Source organism: Myotis myotis, unplaced genomic scaffold (genome assembly GCF_014108235.1).
Source record: "Myotis myotis isolate mMyoMyo1 unplaced genomic scaffold, mMyoMyo1.p scaffold_m19_p_21, whole genome shotgun sequence".
Taxonomy (NCBI): domain Eukaryota; kingdom Metazoa; phylum Chordata; class Mammalia; order Chiroptera; family Vespertilionidae; genus Myotis; species Myotis myotis.
The window spans coordinates 1,298,525-1,319,762 of record NW_023416326.1 but is presented as its reverse complement, the minus strand read 5'-3'; the positions used below and the strand labels follow the sequence as shown (position 1 = coordinate 1,319,762).

At 55.7% G+C, this 21,238-nt stretch overlaps 1 protein-coding gene across 9 annotated transcripts in view; it reads left to right on the top strand.

The window, feature by feature from the left end:
- Window positions 1-21,238, top strand: part of NEK7 (NIMA related kinase 7) — a 40,873-nt gene extending 19,635 nt beyond the window's left edge. For 6 of the 9 annotated variants that reach the window (XM_036354532.1, XM_036354533.1, XM_036354528.1 and 3 more), the window contains 7 exons: window positions 556-618; window positions 1,554-1,664; window positions 5,940-6,048; window positions 7,246-7,353; window positions 10,755-10,849; window positions 15,020-15,133; window positions 18,400-18,662. In XM_036354532.1, coding sequence (XP_036210425.1) covers window positions 556-618; window positions 1,554-1,664; window positions 5,940-6,048; window positions 7,246-7,353; window positions 10,755-10,849; window positions 15,020-15,133; window positions 18,400-18,510 — 711 coding nt within the window. In that variant the 3' untranslated portion in view covers window positions 18,511-18,662. Of the gene's footprint in view, window positions 1-555; window positions 619-1,553; window positions 1,665-5,939; window positions 6,049-7,245; window positions 7,354-10,754; window positions 10,850-15,019; window positions 15,134-18,399 lie in introns of all 9 variants that reach the window. The other 3 variants (XM_036354526.1, XM_036354527.1, XM_036354525.1) reach the window with 3 other exon arrangements.

Sequence of the window (21,238 nt, the reverse complement as noted above, 5' to 3'; positions counted from 1 at the left end):
GCCGTGGGCTCGATGCCGTGTCCCTCACACGAAGGCATGCCCTCCGTTACCGCGGACAGGCTGTGGGCTCGATGCCGCAAACTGTGTCTCACTGTTGTTTGCTACTCACAGCCCTTCCATCCTGTCCCGTCCTGAAAGCCTAGAGCTGACACCTCCCGGGGCCGGGAGGGCGGGCGTCAGACTCACGGAGAAAAGGGAGTCACTCCTCCTGTGCACGGATGGCACCCCGTCCTTTTCCGTGACTTGAATGAAGTGGCCGGGGCCGGGGCCACCCGTGTGTCTCTCCTTGTAAGCCGTTACCTAGGATACGAGCCGATGCGTATTTTCCAAGTCTTAGTAACACGCGTGTTAGTACCGGCCGCCTGTGGAAGGAAAATGGAGGCTCCAGTGCTAACGTCCAGTGAAATACCTGCAGACCCTACAGCCCCTACAGGCTGATCGGAAAGACATGCTCAGTGTGTGTACAGTTATATGTATAAAAATCATAAGGAGTGGATGTGGCAGGTAGCGTGGACATAGGTTATTACTGTGTGTAATTCTGGACTCTGCTTTTAGATATTTGACTTAATGGACGCCAAAGCCCGTGCCGACTGCATTAAAGAAATAGACCTGCTCAAGGTACGACCGCCAGCCGCATATTCTCCACCCGTGGGGTTACGTCCACGTTGGGAAATGAGTCTATTTTGAAGGAGGCCTTGTGGCCAAGATAAGGCAGCCTCGGGCCGGGCTCCGGCCTCCCAGCCGGCAGCCCCCGCTTTCTCCATCCGCCTCAGAGCTCTTAGAGGCACCCAGTGGGGCCGACTCAGCCGCCTGTGGGGAGCACAGCTGCCCATGCTGATAAGTAACTTACTAAATGTTCCACTCACAAGCAGAAGGATCGTCAGGGCAACCGAGGCCACTCTCATTTCAAAGAATATATACGTTTGAATCTCAGTGTACTGAAGAGTCTAGTTACCTTTGGGAATCGTTGTGAAATAATGTAACTGGAACATTGGGTAGGATTCGCTTTCCCCCCTCATTTCAAACTAGGAAGTAGATAAAGGCAGTATTTAAATGCAATATAACAGATGACAGTTGTTGAAATTCTTTAATTTTTTTGTTTGTTTTGTCTTTTAACCACTGGAAGTAGCTATGCTAGGGTCAGCCCGAACTTCAAAACAGGAGCAAAAAGGAGAAGGTGATTACCGCTGAGTGCCCTGCAATGGCAGAGCTCAGTCTGAAGGGAATCATTGTTAGCAGCTGGTGGCTCCATCGTGTCATTCACTTGTAGGCGTGGATAGATCGTTGGACAGAATATACTTTTTAAACCTTTAAGTGCCTGGTAGTCTCTATTATTTCTAATAAAGAATATTAAAATAAAATTAATTTATACCCAGTTTTACTTTCAATTATTACACTTCCTTTAAAATTCACAAGATTAAGAAAAAATACACTGTCATGTGAAGTTTCCGTAACTTAAAGATGAGACGCAGTAGCTAAGTGCATTCTTAAGTTATGAAACTATTGGGAATTTTCCAGAAGAAACCTTTTTCTTGCCTGTTTTTTTCCCACAGCAACTCAACCATCCGAACGTGATTAAATATTATGCGTCATTCATTGAAGATAACGAACTCAACATAGTTTTGGAATTAGCCGATGCTGGTGACCTATCCAGGATGATAAAGGTAAGGTTTGTTCTTACTGCTCGGTTGTCCATTGGACGCACAGGTATGTCAGGTGCTTTACACTGACTTGGGCACCTGTGGAATGCATGGCATGCCCCGCGGTCACGGCTGTGGTTGGAGCTGGTCCCTGCCCTCAGCCGCAGGGGCAGAGAGAGGCTGTCAGGCAGCCCGACCTTTCCGGGCGACTCATTGGAGAGGAGTGTGGACTCTGCGTTCAGACCCTGCACATCAAACCCGACTTGGCCGCTTAGCAGTGACTTCACTTTCTTTTAAACGGGCGTGTTACTAGCGTCAAAGTTCAGCTACAAGCCATAGAGACCCCCAGATCACAGTACATTGGTGTTTGTCAAGAGCTTAGCACAGGGCCTCACACACACAAAGCACGTGTTGTGTAAGTGTGGCCACTGCTATGGGATCACTGTTACGTGTGATTCTTTGTTCCATAAAACTCTGGGGCTGGTGTGGCAGCTCTGAGCTCTGCGATTCCCAGAGCCCAGGCCTGTCTCCAGCTGACCTCACCCTCCCTGCCTAAGGGACAGGGCGCTTGCTGCTGCTCCTTTCAGCTCCGTCCCGCTGCCCGAGTCCAGGCGTGAACGAACGCTCTAGCTGCAAGGGAGGCTGGGATGTCCGTCTGCGTGTGGCTGGCTGCGTGCTTGGTGGAAAATCAATGAGAACCAACCAGATGAGAAAAGGAGGCTATTTATTCTGAGCTGACAGCAGGAGTCAGTGCCACGGAGGGCGCGGCGGAGGTCATGGGTGGGAGTGGGAGCCTTTCCAGAGGGTGGCGGGCGGCCTGGGTCCAGGCCGTCGGAGGAGCTGATGGAAGCCGGCGGCTCATGTGACGGGCCTTTTCCTGGTTGGCCCTGAGGTGGGAGCAGGGACGGACGCTGGAAATGCTGCCGGTTGCTAATGAGGCGCCGACTGTGGCCGAGGCTGTGCAGCCGCCTGGATGGCCCGGGAGGAGGCCCTGGTCCCTGCAGGTCTGCCCCGGCGGCTGCTCCCTGGGTGTTTGCTGGAGAGAGAGGTGGGTTCCTGGTCGGGCTGCGGAAGGCTCAGCCTGTTGTTCCCTGTGGTCTGGCCGTGATCTGGGTGAATGTCCGTGTCGGCGGATCCGGGGGCCGGCAGGGATCCACCCAGGGGCTCCGGGTAGGAGGGTCAAAGGCAGCGCATGCGGACGTCAGCGCGCCCTGGACTAACGGGGGTGGCCCTTCGCGAAGAGGAGTCTCAGCTCTGCCTCTGACGGGTCTGGTGGGTGCACAGCCTCGTGTTCCCTTGACTGGCCCTCGGAGGCCGTGTCCCAGGACCCCCTGGAAGTCGGGGGACAGCCCGTGGTTTGCATTCCATGCCAGAGCCGCCCAGGGCCCCGGGCGAGGCATGGGCAGACCTGGCGTAGCTGCGGCCCTCCCGGCTCGGCACCCTCTTGGGGGTCAGTGCCCTGTCTGCGAGGGGCAGGTGGTCTGAGCTGCTCTCGAACCCTGATGGCCTGCAGGAAGGAAGGCGATGCCCCCGCTGTCAGGATGCCATCGCTCTGACTCGGCCCGAGGCTCGTGGGGAGTGACTCACCCGGCGCTTATCAGATTTTCGGTTTCAGGGACTTCCCGCCCCAGCACAAGCAGCCGTCCGTGTGAGACGCGCAGGGAGACAGGACTGATGTGCCATCTGTGCGCCAGCCTTGGCACAGGGCCGATCCCGGGGGAGGCGCCAGGGGATCCTTGATGGGCAAACACCTGCTGACGGCCCGGAAGGACAGACCGTCCCACGGGGGACCTGCCCGGCGGGCGAGGGGGGTTTGGCCGTCGCTGAGTTTCTTTGCTCAGTTTCTTCGGGCTCCGGCGCGTGGACCCGGCCCTGGACGGGCCCTGGACGGGCCTGCTCGTCCTGCTCCGGCGTCCGTGCTGTCTCGGCCACACGCGCTGGAGTGTTGGTCTGTTTGGTTCCGTTCCCACTCACGTCCTTTCCCAGGGAGACCTTTCCACCCAGACACTGGCTTCTGCTCCTACTGCGCTTGGAACCGGCTCCTTTCACGGCACTCAGCAACGCGGCCTCAGTGACGCGGCCTTAGCATCGCAGCCGCTAGTGCATTGGTCGCCTTTCCGTGGAGACTGTTCCATTGAGGCCCAGTTTCCCGCAGGGCGTGGGGCTCACCTAGTGCAGGGCCAGGTCGCTTGCTCACCAGGCCCATGTGGGCCGTGGGGGTGTGTGTGCAGGCCGCCTGTTTCACGCCTGTCAGCGCTTCTCCAGGGGCCTGGGCTGGGCACGTGGCCGTGGGACATGGCAGGTTCCTGCTGACTCACGCTCTGCCCCCACGGGCGCTGGCGGGAGAGGATGGGCTCCGAGAGGAGGAGGCGGCTTCTCGCCCCGAGAGCTTCCCCGAGTGTTTCTGACCCTCGTCTGGGCCGTGAGCTGGTCTCCATGGAAGAGGCGAGGGTGATGGTGACAGTGTTTTATGGGGCCGCGCGGTTGCTGGAGCGTGAGGGACGCGGTCAGGCCGCAGCGGGGAGAGTTGTAAATCATGGGCATCGTGGAATGGCCGTGTCTCAGGCTCAGCCTAATTGGGGGGAAGAGGAAATATCGCTCCCGGTCTGATTCCGGAGCGAACCCGGGCGGCCTCGCATCAAAGACCCGGCGATGAATAATTAACGGCGGAGCGGCCGACAGTGGCATTAGCGTGTAGCGGAGATGCTCCGTGTTCCTCTAATTAGGCCGCGGACGCCCGAGGCTGTGGTCAGATGCAGCTGCAGGATGAGGTTCAGGATGAAAGGAAGCCCGGCTTTCTCATCACCCGTTTCTCTGTCACCGGCGATCACAGCTTTAAAGGCAGGTGGACTCGGGCGGATTCCAGCTCACCCAGTGGTGTGTGCCGGGAACCCTCTGTGGTGTGCGCTGGGCTGGACCAACTCGTGTTCCAGGGCCCACGTGCCCGTCATCCCACTCCCCAGTGTCGGCACCCGCTCTCGGTGGAGGGCCTCACACAGAGGCGATGGGCCCAGCTCAGAGCTGGACCAGCCGGAGCTCGTGTGGGCCCAGCCAGGGCAGCTGCTGGGAGAGTAGCGCCCCCTAAGTCGCCCTCTGTGCTGTGTGAGATGCCATGGCCTGAGGCCACTGCTCTCCTGGCCGCAGCGGCTCAGCCGGGAGTGGGGGGGGGCTTTACCCCGGGCGTGGGGATTGGGGGTGCGGGCGGAGACTTCTGTTACCACAGACTCTGAAAAATTAGCTAAAGTGCCAACAGCGTTTGGAGAGAATGATGGCCTGCAAATATCCTAACTTACGACTCCTGCTCGCCTTCTCCGCGGCGGGCTCTCCCTCCTGGTCCGGAAGGAATTCGTGTGTGGAAGAGGCGTTGCAGCCTGGCCCCTCAGTGAAAACTGATGGTGACGACAGTCCCCGACTGAAAACATGATACGGATGTTTTGAACTTCTTAGTAATGCCCGGGTTAGCTTTGTAATCGCCTGGTCATCTAATTGTTCTGCGGTTTTAGCTGCTGATATAATAGCCATTGAAATGGCTGGTAAGTTCATTGCCGCAGTGTGTGTTACAGTGACGATTAACCTACGTTACGAGCTACAGATACTGTTACACAGCAAGCCAAGTGCAGGTTTGTTTGTGAATGGGTGTATTTCTCGTGTGTTCCTCCAGCAAGGGTCACGTGGGAGAACGGACAGGCACCTGGACCTGTGGTTTGCAGTTCATTTCATGGGTGCTCCCCTCCCCCATCCTGATTGGTGCTCAGCGTTGGCCCCGCCTTCCATCCTTTTTTCACTGAGTTTAGTTTCATTCATTCAAAGGGAACTGCAAGTCTGACGTGTAATGTGCAATAGAAATATTTATGAAAACTTTCAACCCAACCCCTTTCATGTTTAATAGTTGAAGTCGGATTTCAGTCACAAGGTGCTTCAATATTTATTTAAAAGGCTCTGCAGTGAGACCTCTGTCACACGAGAATTTCTCTTAATGAAACAGCCTCACCTTCGGTTTCTCGACTCTTTTATTCTGGCTTTTCCTCAAGTGGAACCTGACGTCTTCCTTTCAGGAGGAGAATCAGTTTGTGCAGAAGCTATTTGAATAGGTGGACAGCGCCAGGGCAGGGGCTGGCTGTGCTGGTGTAGCTGCGGTGGGGAAGGTGGGGGGGTGGGGGCTGAGCCGTGATGTCGGGTAAAACCCTGGGACCCACCCACCCCCTCGGGCGGCCCCCGGCCTTGCGTGGGCCTGAGGGAGGTGAACAGGCAGAATCCGGCCGGAGGACTTCAGCTCATCCTTCTCCCCTCCTCCCTCAGCACTTTAAGAAGCAGAAGAGGCTGATCCCGGAGAGGACTGTGTGGAAGTACTTTGTGCAGCTGTGCAGCGCCCTGGAGCACATGCATTCCCGTCGCGTCATGCACCGAGGTAGGCGCCCCGGGCCCCGAACGCCCTGTCCATTCAGGAGCCAGTGCGTCCAGCCCGGCACAGGGGCTGCTCCCACAGGAGCCTGCCTGCCAGTCGCAGTTCCCTGGACCAGGCGCCCTTAAGGGAGGCCCGGCTGGGGATAGTTCTTCTCTGCGGCTCTTCTGAGCATCGTGTGGATTTGGGGGGTGAAGGAAGCAAGGCGGGTGCAGGGGAGCGCATAAAGGGGGGCCTCCCCCCGATGCACCAAGTCTGTGAGGCTGCTTAGGGTTCACAGGTGCAGCGCTAGCTCTCAGCGTCTTGGCTGGGAGTCCGATGGGTGGGCGGAACGGAAAGGTTCCATCACTAAAGAATCGGCCCCTTGGTTTGGGGGCGTGAGAAATGTCAGTGATACGCATCTGAGCTAAGGTTTCTAGGACCTCTACGTCAGTTATGTGCATAGAGCGTTGTGATTTTATTTTTTTATTTTTTATATATTTTTTTTTATTGCTTAAAGTATTACAAAGGGTATTACATATGTGTCCATTTTATCCCCCCGCCCTAGACAGTCCCCTAACCTCCCCTATCCCCCAGTGTCTTATGTCCGTTGGTTATGCTTATATGCATGCATACAAGTCCTTTAGTTGATCTCTTACCCCCCTACCTCCTGCCCCCCAACCCTCCCCGGCCTTCCCGCTGCAGTTTGACAATCTGTTTGAGGCAGTTCTGCCTCTGTATCTATTATTGTTCAAAAGTTTATAATGGTCTCTATTATCCATGAATGAGTGAGATCATGTGGTATTTTTCCTTCATTGACTGGCTTATTTCACTTAGCATAATGCTCTCCAGTTCCATCCATGACGTTGTGATTTTATATTTTACCTAAATATGTCAATAAAGAGAGATTTTATTTAAAATTGACGTGAAAGGGACACATTTATTTATGCTTTGTATTTCACAAGAGTTTATTTGAAAAGGGGGAAAATGTGTTTGAAATGAAAATTATTCGTGACCTGAATCATGCTGCCTCCAATATTATTTGTCTCAGGACTGAGGACACAGAAATAGAAGGATATATAAAAGCTACTCAAAATAAAGCAGTCGGTTCACAATTCAAGCAGACTGACTTTTTAGGATGCACTTTACCAGGAAATGTGACTTTTGATCCTTGAAAGCAGCTACGCTGGCCTCACCTCTCCTGATGCCTACATTTGTCCACAGATATCAAACCGGCCAACGTGTTCATCACGGCCACGGGCGTGGTCAAGCTCGGGGACCTGGGCCTCGGCCGCTTCTTCAGCTCCAAGACCACGGCGGCGCACTCCTTAGGTGAGCGGTCAGGGAGGTCCGTCCAGGGGCAGCCTCTCGCGGCGGGGGCAGAGGGTCGGGGGGGGGGGGGACTCGCCAGGTGGCCGCCCACACACAGCCCCTCCTTCTAAGCAGACTGGTGACGGCTCCACGGGTCCTGGGTGGACCCCCACGCCCTGCAGTCTTGCAGCTCTTGGTGAAGGAGTCAGTGAGCAGACTCGGTTTAGCTGTCGCCATGGAACCCCCCTTTTATTTACATTATCCTCCCTGACAGAGAATAGTGTTGTTCCTCAACCTTCACGAATGAAGAGTGTGATGACCTGTGAGTGACCTGTTGTCCGAACACCAGCGTGTGCGTGCCGATGTGTGGCCGCTGTGTAGCGTGACGGTCGTGGTGGTACCAGGCATGCGGCCTGACAGGACCGCCCTTGTCTTCCTGGGCCTCGCCGGGACGTTTCACGTTTATTTTTCTTGTCTGATCGCTGTGGCTGGGACTTCTATGCTCTGAGGAAAGGAGGCGAAGGGGCACCCTTGTCTCCGCTCTGATCTTAGAGGAAGAGCTGTCAGCTTCTCACTGCAGAGGCTGCTAGGAGCTGCGGGCCTGGCGGGTGTGCTGGCCTCTGTGATGTTGAGGCGCATTTCCTTTATACCCACTTTGTTGAGAGTTTTTGCCAGAAATTTGGTGTTGAGTTTTGTCAAATGTTTGGGGTTTTTTGGCATCTATTAAAGTGCTTCTATGGATTTTAATCTCGTGTTTTGTTGATGTGGTGTGCCAAGTTGTGGATATTAAAACATCCTTACAGCCCTGAAAAAAATCCCACTTGGTCATGATTATGATTTTTAGGGGTATTTCCGAGTTTATTAGCTGGTACTTTGTTGAAGATTTTTGCATCTGTTTTTCAGGAATCGGGGCCTATATGTATGTCTGTATTTTCCTGTCTTTCTCTGGTTTTGGTGTCAGGGTAATGCTGGCCTCATAGAACGAGTTTGGAAGCATTCATTTATCTGTAATTTTTGGGAATAATTTGAAGGACACTTAATTCTTCTTTAAATGTTTGGTAGAATTCATGTGTGAAGCGATCTGGACTTGATGTCTTGTTCGTTGGGAGTTTTTAAAAATTTTATTATTGATTTAATTTCATTATTAATGAGTCTCCTCAGAATTTCTTCCTGAGTTCATCTTGGAAGATTGTACGTATCGAGGAGTCTGTCCATTTCTTTTAGATTGTCCTTATGTTGGCGTGTAATCGTTCATGGTAACCTCTTATGACCCTTTGTGCTTCTGTGGTATCAGTCATAATTTCTCCTGTTTCATTTCTGACTTTCTTTATTTTGGCCTCTCTCTCTCTCTCTCTCTCTCTCTCTCTCTCTCCCTCCCTCCCTCCCTCCCTCCCTCTCTGTAAGTCTGGCTAAAGGTTTATCAGTCTTGCTTTTCTTTTCAAAGAACCAGCTCTTAATTCCATTGACGTTTTCCTGTGTTTTGGTCTCTAATCTGTTTCCTCTATGATCTTCACACTTTTCTTTCTTCTACTAACTTTGGGCCTTTCCTGGCTCCCCTGGATGTAGCTTGGGTGCTCGTTGGAGAGTTTTCTGTTTCCTGAGGTAAGGCCTGCATCGCGATGTGCTTCCTCTTAGAACTGCTCTGCTTTGGACCGAAGGTTTAATGCTGCGCTCTCATTGGTCTCAGGCATATTTTGATTTCCTCTTCATTCTCTGCTCAGTCTCCCCGTGTTTGCGTGTCTCCCGTTTTCTTGTCGTTGATCTCGTTGTATGCCATGGTGGTCGGTACAGATGCTGCCTCTGACGCCTGCCTTTAGATTCACCGCGAGTGGCTCTGCCCCCCAGGAGGTGTCCTGGGCTGTCCCGTGTGCACTTGGGAGGCACGTGTGTTCGATGCTGCGGAGGGTGTGTCGCACGTCGGTTCTGTCCAGCGACCTGTTGTGTTGTTGGGCTATTGTCTCCCATGGATCTTCTGTCCGGACGTCTGTCCACTGGGAAGCGGGTCTGAAAGTCCTCTGTCCCTTCCCCTTTTCGTTAGTGTTTGCTTTGTAGACGTTGGGGCCTTCCATGTGGGGCGCACAGATACTTACAGATGTCACCGCCCCCTGTGGCAGTAGCCCCTTTATTGCCCGTGCTGTACTGTTATTTTTTAAGGGAGAAAATAATACAAATTCTGTAAACAAGTCCTTTTCTGTCGTCACTGTTAGTTTGTTATGAGTTCTCATGTATTAAGTGAAAACTTGTATTTCATTCTCTGGGCTTCCTCCTGAGTACCAGTGGCCCCCTCCCCTCAGTGGACTGGGATACGGAAAGAGACGAGAGGTGATTCTAAGGAAACTTACTTAGATAACTAACCTGCTGTAAACCTCCGCGTGCGTCCGCCGAAGGGGCGCGTGAGTCACTGGAGACAGACGGCCCAGCCCGCCTGCCCTGTTCTGGCCCAGCTGCCCCAAGAGGTCCCAGCGTGCTCGGGGCCGTGGCAGTGACAGGCACAGCTGCCATGCGTTTCGGAAAGGGTCTAGGGAAGGACTGTGTGTCCATTCAGTTTGACGTGTGGGAATGCATTTCGATTTCCTGAGCATTGAGGCTTCTCGGCCTCTGCCCGGCGGCGAGAGGGAAGGACGGGCCCGTGTCGGAGAGGAGGCCCAGCTCCCCGCCCCCACGAGAGCCCCGGCCGCACGCAGGCGCACTCGGGAGCAGTGAGAGGGCGCATGGGACCCCCAGGCCTGTGTCCGGCAGTCCACTTTGAATTCAGCCGGTCAGTGACTGTGACCCCCTCCTCCCACTTCTCAGAGGGGACTGGACATGTGTCCATCAGGAGGTGAGTAGCCCACGTAGATTTACACGTGAACACATATCTGAGATGTGTGCCGCTTAACTGTTAAGATAAAGCATGCATATTATGTAAAAAATACGTTTAATACATGCTTACCTCTCATGTTGACGGTTGTTGTGGTAGCATGATCTGAAACGGCCATAGGAAGAGAAAAAGGCGTTAGCACGTCAACAAACAAAACCAAAGTCACCGGGAGCCCCCAGTGTCCACAAGTCTCCGTGGTGCCACCAGCAGTTCTCAGGGCCCGGGCCTCTCACAGGCGTGGCCCAGCCCCTCGACGTCCCAGCGCCCTCACCGTCGTTCAGAGCGGGCGTGAGGCGGCGGCGAGGGCTCCCACGGGGCGGAGTGGGGGGCGCAGCCCGCATCGTGTTCTCGGGGTGTTTCTGTGAGAGCTGACGAGTCTGACTGACGGCCGTTCGCGGGTCTGCGAGGAGAGAGGAGTTGGAAAGCTTTGCGTTTTCTCAGAAGCCGTTCTGTGACGGTAGTGAGTGGCCTCGGTGACACTTTAACCCAGAATTTGGGGGATATCTCTCACCCGGCTGCACCTCATCTGCCTTCCCTCCTTCTCACTGGCTGTGTTTTGCAGTGGGCACCCCGTACTACATGTCTCCCGAGAGGATACACGAAAACGGCTACAACTTCAAGTCGGACATCTGGTCCCTGGGCTGCCTGCTGTACGAGGTAGGTCCTGCCTGTGAACTCGTGTGTCCTCCGACTTCCTCGCTGCCATGCGTTTCCCCGTCCTGACAGGAGGCACTGATGTCCTGGGTGATGAGTAAGAATGAATGTTGAATTATGAGTCCATGGGCGTGGTAACTGCTTTTATAATGGGACTTAGTGACTACACATTCCTGCACATTCACTTTCTTTAATATATTTTTAGATTACTTTCCTTTTGATGAGAATTTTACTTTTTTTTTTTTATGTTGACATGTTTTCAGCATCTTATTTATAAAAATACATTTGAACAGCCGTGACAAAACTGGCCTATCCAGGCGTTGCAGCAGAGGGCTAATGGGATGGATTTAACATGGGAAAGCAGCAGGAAAGATCTTTATCGCCGTTATTTTCCCTTCACGTGGGGTAACTGGGCTTAAGGGTAGCAGGCAGACAGGTCGTTCTTGGTTGCATTTCCACGAGGAACGCTCGGTGCAGTGCTGTCTGCCGGGCGACCGCTGACCATCCCCACGGTCACGGTGCAGGCTGACCCTCCCGCACACACTGCGGGCAGCACCCAGGCGGGGAGGGGTGCGTAGTGTGACCCCACAGGCCTCTCACCGGGCAAGGGCCCCAAAGAGGGGCTTCAGCTAGGACTGAAGAGGCATCTCCGAGGATTAAAGGCTCCGCGCCAGCGCTGTCATTTCAGAGCCAGCCCACATCTAACTCCTGTAATAGAGTAAAACGAGGGGTGATTCACGGAGTCCCCTGCCCGTGTCAGTGTCACCAAGGAAGCCTGAGTGGGCGTGTGGGGGCCTGAGGGGACACGTGGAGGCCAGCGTGTCCCTTACGTCCTGTGTGTCTCTTGGCCTCGTACTTAAATGAGATGCGAGCTACAGTGAGGCCTCCGGTTCATTGCCCACCTCTGCTCGGAAGTGGTGCTTCGAGGGTTATTTTTAACATGAATCCTGATCGTGAATCGTTTTACTGATTGCGGGTTCACGTCCCCATTTTAAAGAGGTTATTTATTTTGGGATCACTGACTTTCTCTCCCTACTAAGCGACTAGTGATTACTTAGAAAGAAAGGATTTTTAAACGTTCCTAACTATGTCCCTCGGATAATGTGTATCATGAAGAAAATGAGTTAGTGATAGAACGTTATTTTATGTATGCATGTGATATTGCTTTATCCTGGGTGATATTTTGTTAAAATCTGGCACAGTGTCAAAAAGAGCTGATTTGATTAAGTGACTAATGTTGAAAGGTCAGTGTCATGCGGATGCGTTTAATACCCGCTTAGATCTCAGATTCCTCCCGGCAGCGTCTGGTGTGATCACAGCAACACCTTCCTCTCAAACCCGAAAATGAGCAGCAGAGTGAGTCCCCGATGAGATTCAGTGAAAGAGAGAAAGTTTGGGGGAAGTTTGCAGCTTCTTTAGGGCCGCAGGCCCTCCGGTCAGGACTGGGCCGTCCTCTGCCCCTAGACCTGGCCGGGGGGCTTGAGGGGGCGCAGTGTCCCCTCTGTGTCCCGAAGGGCCACCCCTAATGGCTTTGGTGGCCACTCCTCCGCCCATTGGCTTCCAGGCTGTGGGTGATTTGAATTGAAGTGTGTGTCCCGGGGACATTAGCTTCCATTCAGTGCGTTTGCTCAGTTCCTGCCAGCAGGCCGTGCGGGAGAACTGGGATTTTTCTAGAGATTTACTCCACATTCATGTTGTATCTGCTCCCAGTGAGGGTTTAACAGTGTGTTACTGGAGCCTTTCAAACTGGCTGTACGATGACACCGGCCTTTCACATGGTTCCCACTAAGAATGCGCCATGCAGGAGCCGGAGCCTTTGCCGCAAATGCATTTGAAACTCAGAAAATTAGACTTTCAAATACTCCCGAGACCTCAAAAAAGAAAAAAATAAATAAATAACCCCGCACACCTCGCAGCAGCGTTTTAATTGATATGCAACAAAGCAGACTTTGCTAATTAAAACCAAGATGCCGCCTTGGCTACAGGGACCTTTACACGGAAAAGGGGGTTTTACACGGCTCCTTTATTGTTCAGCTCAGCGGCGGCCTCCGCGCCGGGTTGGAGGTTGGTGGCTTACGGTTCAAAAAAAGAGAGAGCTGCCAGCGGCCCGCAGACAGACAGCGGCCCGGTCCCCGAGACGCCCCCGGAATACTGATCAGGGCGCCGGGCCCCGGAGGTCAGGGAGCGCGTCAATCAGCCCGCGGCCGGCTCCGCGCGGAGCATCAAATTAGCCTGAAAAATTCAGCTGGCGGGAGGCGAGGGCGCGCAGCTGTCAGGCCCGCGCCGGGCGGCACTAATGAAGCAGATGAATAGTGCAGGAGCTGGAAAATAAAAACAGGACAGTTGACATTTTTCATCTGTCAGAGCAGGAGACGCGTGAGAACACACCGTCCCTGTTAACCCCCGAGGGCCCGCGGCTCCGTCCTGCGCGGAGCCCCTGGCGCAGGCGTGCGGCCCTTCCCGTGGACGGAGCCCTTTGCACACTCAGCCCCGTCCTCAATGGCCTGTTTTATCAGAAAGCGTCCTTGCGTTTATTTAAAATATATTTCTATTGATTTCAGAGAGGAAGGGAGAGGGAGAGAGAGAGACATCCATGATGAGAGAGAACCATGGATCGGCTGCCTCCTGCACACCCCCCACTGGGGATCGAGCCCGCAACCCGGGCATGTGCCCTGACCGGGAATCGAACCGGGGACCCTTCAGTCTGCAGGCCAATGCTCTATCCACTGAGCCACACCAGCTGGGGCTGTCCTTGCATTTTGAACACGAAAACATGTGATTCTGATTGGAGCCCCTCTTTTAGAAACCTCCTCCCCTTGGGGTGTTCTCCGTGATCGGGGACATTCAGATCCCCCCTTCCCTCTCCCTGGGGAGCTGTTCGAGGTGTTTGTGCAGGACCCTGGGATGGTACGTAAGATGCAGCTGGGCCTCGAGCCGCCCCCCTGCCCGAGGCACCGAAGGGGTTAAAGCCGGCCCCACAGACATGAGCGCGTTCGGCGCAGCATCCCCGACGCTCCTGAGCGCAGAGCACGGACAAGCGTGTCTCACACGCACCGCCTGTCGGGGGCACGTTGTCCTCCGCGCTCGTGATTAGCGCGTGGGAAAGGGGTGACTGGCTCGGGCAGCCCTGCGCCCGCGTCCTCGCTGCTGCACCTCCAGCCGCCACGGGGCTGAACGGGACGCGAACACTCGAAAGGGCGTTTGAGTTTGTAGCCTGCTGCCCGCGTCCTCGCTGCACTCCAGGTGCCAGCCGGAGCCCTGGCTGGAATCAGTTTGAATTCAATCGTCTCCTTTAAAAGTTGTTCATTCCTTGAGGTTTTTTTTGCATTAAAAATCTCACTTGGATGCCTGGACTTGGTGCCTGTGAGTCCTAGAGCTTTTGAACATACTCAGTGGTTTTTCGAGATGCTTCCAAAGGGAACACAGGTCCAGGTCACTGCAGACTGAGGGTCAGGCGGGGGCTCGGGTGGGGACCCTCTTCCACAGAAACGATGATGCGAGAGCAGTGCCCGCATTGTCCTCCCTGAGCCGCTGCTGGTGATAGTTCAGCTCCAGCTCAACTTTGTGTTTGTTATATTCCGGCCGTTACCTGATCCATACAGACCAGCGGTTCTCAACCTGTGGGTCGCGACCCCTTTGGCGGCCGAACGACCCTTTCACAGCGGCCGCCTAAGACCATCCTGCATATCAGATATTTACATGACGATTCAGAACAGTAGCAACATGACAGTGATGAAGTAGCAGCGAAAATAATTGTATGGTTGGGTCACAACATGAGGAACCGTATTTAAAGGGCCAGAAGGTTGAGAGCCACTGATATGGACCATCGGGGTCTGTTTAGTCATGGGGGAATACTAGCTGCTTTGATGGCCACTAGTTACAACGAATTCCAGTTTACTTTATGTCCCTTTTCTTGTGTTGTACATGTCTGTACGTAAATATATGGTAACCATTTCTCCCTTGTAGGGGATTTTAAATGTGGAAAATAAACAACCAAACATTGAAGTAGGATTTCTAGAGGTTCCCAGAGAATGGCCAGAAAGGGGTGCCCGTGAGAACCAGAGGCCCCCACTGTGAGGGTCTGTCACTGTGTCCGACCCGTGTAGCGCCGGGGGGGGGGGGGTCCCCGGGAAGCGGCCCTCTGACGACCTGGGTCTCACGGGCCTTTTGCAGATGGCCGCCCTGCAGAGCCCCTTCTACGGCGACAAGATGAACCTGTACTCGCTGTGCAAGAAGATCGAGCAGTGCGACTACCCGCCGCTGCCTTCCGACCACTACTCGGAGGAGGTGAGTGCTCCGCCCGCGCAGCCATCCGTCCGTCCGTCCGCCCGCCCGCCCGCATTCGCGCTGCCCGAGGGATGCGCCCTTCCCCAAACACCCGGCTGCCTGTGCAGGCGGCAGAGGCGGCCCTTCTCACCGGTACAGTCCCCGGAGACTCCTAAGTTGACCCTGCGATTCGTCGATGCAGTGGTGTAGACGCGGCCACTTGGGCTGCGACGGGACCCGCCTGGGCAGTCAGGGCTCAGCCCGGCTCAGGCCCAAGCTGCTGGTCCCGTGTCCGTGTGTCCACATGTCCCCAGGCCCCTCTTCAGGGGCAGCTCCGCCCTCCCTCACCCTTAGAACTACAGGCAACCAGAACTTTCCTCTTCGGCACAACCCCCTCCTGTCGTGTCTTCCCAGAACAGAAATGGGCGTCTTGGCCACGTGTCCCTCAGCCTCGTGCTTTGCTTTCAGCTCGTGTCCCCCCCTCCCCCCATCTCTGCAGCACCTGCCTGTCCCGCCTCTGGCCGCACGCAGGTTCCCACGGGCGGGTCTCCGGCTCCCGCTGTGGCCCTGTGAGGAGTGGAAGGGGCTGGAGGGACCTGGTGGAAGCTCTGCCCGCGTGATCACTGAGCCTCGCTGCTTGGGGAACCCACTGAAAGGAATTGCCTGGGCTCCATCAGCATCTCCCGTTTAGCCGAACACACAATGATTGTAGCTATTTCGTCATGGTTGTAGTGATCCCTTCATGATGGTAGCAACCCCGGCGTGATGTCACCAGTGAGGGAGACACGTGGAGCAGCAGGCCTCAGTCAGCTTGCGTGTGGCCTGTTCACGTCTCTCCGGGAGCTGGTGGAGGCCCCCGGGGAGGACGCGTGAGGGCATCTGTCTGCCCGGGAGAAGGGGAAGGCGCGAAGGAGCAGCAGGAAGCCGCTGCGCTGCTGGCTGGTGGGTGGCGGCCAGCTTTCTGTTCGCACGCAGAGCCCCGGTTCCGGTTCTGTCTGCGGGACCTGGAGCCGCGGGGCCGGAACAGTGAGCCCTAAAGGGCTTCTGCCGTCTCAGTGTCCGGCCTCCGCTAGCGCCCCTTGCTGGGCGTGGATGGGGGTCGCCGGCCGCCTGCTTTGTGCCCGCAGCCTTTGCATCAGGTCATTAGAGCGAGCACCGCGCGGGCAGCGAGCTAATCAGAGTGTTATGTTTGCTGGACGGTGTGTGGCCTGCGAGCCGTTCCTAATGGCTGTTGGGGCTGGAATATCATCAACGCGCTTTGCACAGAGCGCTGGGCGGCCGCGAGCACGGCGCCGGGCTCGGCATGTCAGGGCCGGCTCTTTGTTGTGTCACTCAGGCCGCTTCCCTCCGCGAGGCATGAATATTTCACGCGCCCGCACCTCCGCGCTCCTCCTGCACTAATTTCCGCGCCGCATTTGCATTTCACATGCGGCTGATGAGGGGATGCGGGCGCAGCGGGCGGTTGCCATGGTGACCTCAGCAGGATTTTAATGATGGGGCCGCATGGTGGAAGCGCCTGCCTGCGGGGCCACGTCTGGCCGCCGAGTGGGAGGTCGGGGCAGATATCAGAGTCCCGGAGTCTGCCCCATGGAAGGGCCCGGGTCTGAGGGACCGGCCTCCTCCTCCCTCCACGGTGGTCCCGGCCCCGTGGTCTCCCACGGGCAGCACCTTCCTCCCGTGGCCCAGGAGGTCCTGTGCCTGGTGGGCAGGAGGCTGTGCTGTCCAGGTCCACACGCAGCCAGGTCCTTCCAGAGAAATGAGACGTGGAAGGTGCGCCTGACGATGACCCGGATCCGGGCAGCTTCGCAGAAATGTCCGGGAGCGGGAGCTCTGCGGGCAGATGTACATCGGGCCGCTCTCCTCGGGGGGCAGCCCACGCTGCCTGTGGAGCCCGCACTCCCGTTCCTGCCGGGAAGCCAAGCAGGTCCCGGCTGCCGCTCAGGGCACCTTCATGGCTCTGCATGCAGAGCGGGGCTTTCGGTCGGTTTAAGTCCAGGTCGGTGTCACTTCAGGGTGGGAGCGTACAGGACACGGTGAAAAATGACGTGTCAGGTTTGTAAACTGGCTTTTCATCCAGACCAGGCCAGGAGGTGTCAGCTTATGGCTAAATGGTAACGGGCTCTGTAGTTTCCCAGAACTGCCCCCGACACCCCCCACCCAACTTGGTCTCCGTGTCTTTATGGGCACCGTTGCCTCTTTCTCTTTCCTGGTCTTCACCAGGCCAGCGGGGTCTCTTTAAAACCAAACTGGGGCGTGTCTCCTGCAGGAGGTTGTCCTGTCCGCCCCTGCCCGCCGGCCCCTCCTTCTGGGCTCCCCCTCCAGCCCATAGGCCCTGCTCCTGGAGGTCACTGCTCACCATCGGCCCCGGCCGCCCGTGGGCCTGCAGGGCCTGGGCACTGAGGCTCAGGGGAGACTGAGGAAAGGGGAGAGAGAGAGTAAGGTAACCACGGAGAAAAGATAGGATTTCTGGTGCTGTTCTCTGCTCTGTCGCAGGAGCACAAGTGGGCATCTTTAGCCCCTCAGAGGTAGAGCTTGATGGCTGTGAAGAGATTATAGCAATTTGGTGATTTCACAAGCGCTTATGTACTGACCAGAAAGAGTTAACACAAGTTTTTGAAAAATCTAAATGATTCCTAAAGACATACGTATAAGGCAGAGAATCTGGCTGCTGATTGTGGAAAAGGCCTCTTGTTGAAGTTAAATGTGTGAGGACGACATTGGTTGGTAAGGCTGTTTGGTGTCCAGTGTGCGACTCCATGACGCGCCATCTGCATATGCACTGTGCCCACCCCCCAGCCCAGTCTCCGTCCGTCCCCCGGTAGTTGACTCCCTCTACCCTCTCCTGCCCTCCACCTTCCCTCTGTCACCAGCATGCTGTTGTCCGTGAGTGTTTGCTTGTTTTTCTTCTTCGTTCATTTGTAGTTGTCGGTAGTTTTCCCACCTGTGAGTGAAACCATACGCTTCTTGACTCTCTGTCCGACCTCTCGCTGGGCGTGATGTCCTCCAGGTCCACCCGTGTGGTCGCAAGGGCGGCATCTCGCGTGGAAAGGCCCTTGGCTTGCCACTGACGCTCACCCGTGAGCGGCTTCCTGGCCCCTCCACCGGGCTGGGATACCGTTCACGCAGTCACGTGTGTCTCAGTCAGATGAACATGTGGCCAGAACACGTGCTTCCTCCCCTGCGTCCAGCTGCTCAGGCCCCGTCCAGCTGCTCAGGCCCCGTCTGTCCGTCCGTCCGTCTCAGTGCGTGGCTCCGGGTTCTGAGTGTCCTGCCTTCTGTCCCCGCAGCTCCGGCAGCTGGTGAACATGTGCATCAACCCCGACCCCGAGAAGCGGCCGGACATCGCCTACGTGTACGACGTGGCCAAGAGGATGCACGCGTGCACCGCGAGCAGCTGAGCCGGGGCGTGGACAGCCCAGCGCCCCAGAGCCTCTCCTGCAGCTCAGACCCCGGCGTCGGTCTGGGGGCGAGACGACTCCTCAGAGCTCGCGCGCTTGGAACCCTTCCCCCGTTTTCAGATCAGCTTCATTGTACCCATGTCAGTCGCCTTCCTGCAAACCCCGTGACTTGGGGGTAATCGGATCGCATGTTGGGAGAGTGAGCGGCACAGGATGGTCCTCGTGGCTGAAGGTGGGAGACGCAGCGAGGTTTCTCCTGACGGGTGTGTGGGGACCGACTCTCAGTGCCAAACGCGGCGCCGCGGGCCCTCGTCAGGGGAGACGCAGCCGGAGCGGCGCCTGGGGCCGCGGGCCTCCCAGCTGCGGACTGGACATGAGCCCACTGTGGACTCTGTGGTCGTTTTCCCTTTCCAGGTGGACTATGTGTTTTAGTTCTTAGCGTTGTAGCTGTTGCAATGTAATTCTTAAGAGAGATGTCACCGTTGGAGAAACTTTGAAACTTCTTCACATTCAAAAGGCAACTCTGAAATGTGAAACCATGTGGGGACAGAATGTGAGTCAGACACTGAAGAGTTTCCCGCCTTGTTTTGTCTTGTTTTCCCACCTTTGACGTCCTCTCCGCATTAAAGCGTATTCACGAACCCGTTTAAAAGTGGTTAAGGCTGGCGTGGCCGGCGCGGCGGTGACCTCGGAGGGTGTGCGCTCCGAGGCGCTCTCTGTGTTTTTATTACCGTTTGTACATTTGAAAACACCCTTTGAGTCGCCGTGCAGTGCCGTCTTGCAGTTTCCTTACAAACCCGAGGGCTTGACCCACAGCTGTGCCCTGGAGTGTAAGCGTATGCTTTTATTCATGGATTTTATGGGCGCTTCATCCATCCCCTTCAGAAAGCCTTTTGTATTCTCCAAGCTCCTTCCTTATTTATGTCCTCCGTGCATCTTACCCAGGACTGTCTCGGATCCCGACCACCTTGTGCCCTGAGAAGGATGTGGTGTCCCAGCCCTGGCCTGGGATGGAGGCCATGTTTCCTACCCTCGCCCAGCGCGCCGTCTGCACGTGGGTGTCGGTGGTCGGAGGGGAGGGAGGGAGGCAGGTGTGCGGGTCTGTGCGGGTGATGAGGCGTGACTCAGCATGTGTGTAAAGAGGTGAGAGCCGGCGTGGGATGGATTTGGGGAGGCGGGCGTTTATTTCCGTTGTGAAGCTCTGAGCACGTGCTGCATCCACGTGTGAGGAGGGCGAGGAAGTGGATGGTCTCGTGGAGGCTGTGCGGGCACGTCTGTTCCCCGAGTGCCCCGTGCGAGTGGTGACCAGAGCGGCCGCCACCACCAAGGGACAGTGCGGTGCCACCCTGTGACCCTGCTGTGACCTTGGGATCCGCCCTCCTGCCCACGCAGCCGCGTCTTGGGGGAGAACAGCGCCCTCTAGCGGATAGAACCCACCGCCGGCCCTGTGTCTTCATGTAAGTATCTCTCTTACAGCCACTGGGATACATTCAAGTCGTGTGTCCACTTTAAACGTGCAAAGGGCACCCAGGTGTACACCCTGCCTCTCCCGGTGTGCCCAGCCCCGGATCTTCATCCGTGAGTCTTCATCGGTGACGGCACCTGGGAACGAGGGGGTTGACCTTGGGAGAGGCAGACGGGCCTGGGGGGCCGTGTGTGCGGGCTGGTGCATGTCTTCCAGGTCCCAGCGCCTGACTGACAGCTGACACGTGCCCTGAGCGCCCACAGACTCGTCTCCCGCGACGGGGAGGGTGGGTTTTGTCGCCCAGGGGTGCGATGGGGTTGGTGAGATGAGCTGTTCCTCACTGAGAATCCACACCCTCCTTTTTCTTGCAATCTCCAAAAATCCCCGGATCGAAAACCCATCGGCTGCAGCCCTCACGGTGCTTAAAACTCATAAGTGAAGGAGTGAGCTTCCTTTCCAGCGACTCCGTCTGCCGGGAGGAAATCGGGGGGTGGGGGTGGGGGAATCGAACGGTCAGGGGAACCCGTGGTCATTTTCCACACGAGGAAACCTGCCGTCACGTCCATCTTTCTCCTGAAGAGGCTACTGGGTGAAAAACCAAGTTGGATTTTGAGGGGGGTCATTGCGAAGCATCGCGAAGGTGGTCGGGAGTTTAAAGTTTGATAATCGCACGTCAAATGATGTTCTTTATATACTTCTGTTTCTGGGCTTGTTTCGTATTGGTTAAGCAAAGCATTTGACTTGATCCGAGGGGCAGTAAAATGCAAGGTGCATCTGATTCTAAGCCGCATGGAGACCCCGGTGCCCTGGTGACGTGGGTGACGCCGGTGCGTGCGCCGAGGGTTGGGGTGGTGGCCGGGGGTGTGCCCGTGTAAATAAGGCGCTCACTCCCGCGTGCGATGAGTGTAATTTACTGATGCCACAGCGCTTCCCGCGTGTGCCCACCCTCCCGGCTCCCGTTACAAAACCCCGTCCCTGTGTCGATGTACTCCAGCTGTCGCTGTTCACATTTACATGATATTTATTTTCGCCAAAATGTTACTCACGTGAACTGTTTTTCCCTTTACAATGAATGTATTATGTGTATAACCCGCAAGCGCATAATCCCCCCGTGCCTCGTATTCCCATAGTTCTGTCCTGCGGACTTCCTTTCTGAAAGACCTTTATTTTGTCAATGCTTCCGATACACAGAACACTCGGATGTCAGCTTGGAACATTGTATCATATCCTAATATCAATAAAAACATACAGTTAAAAACCCGA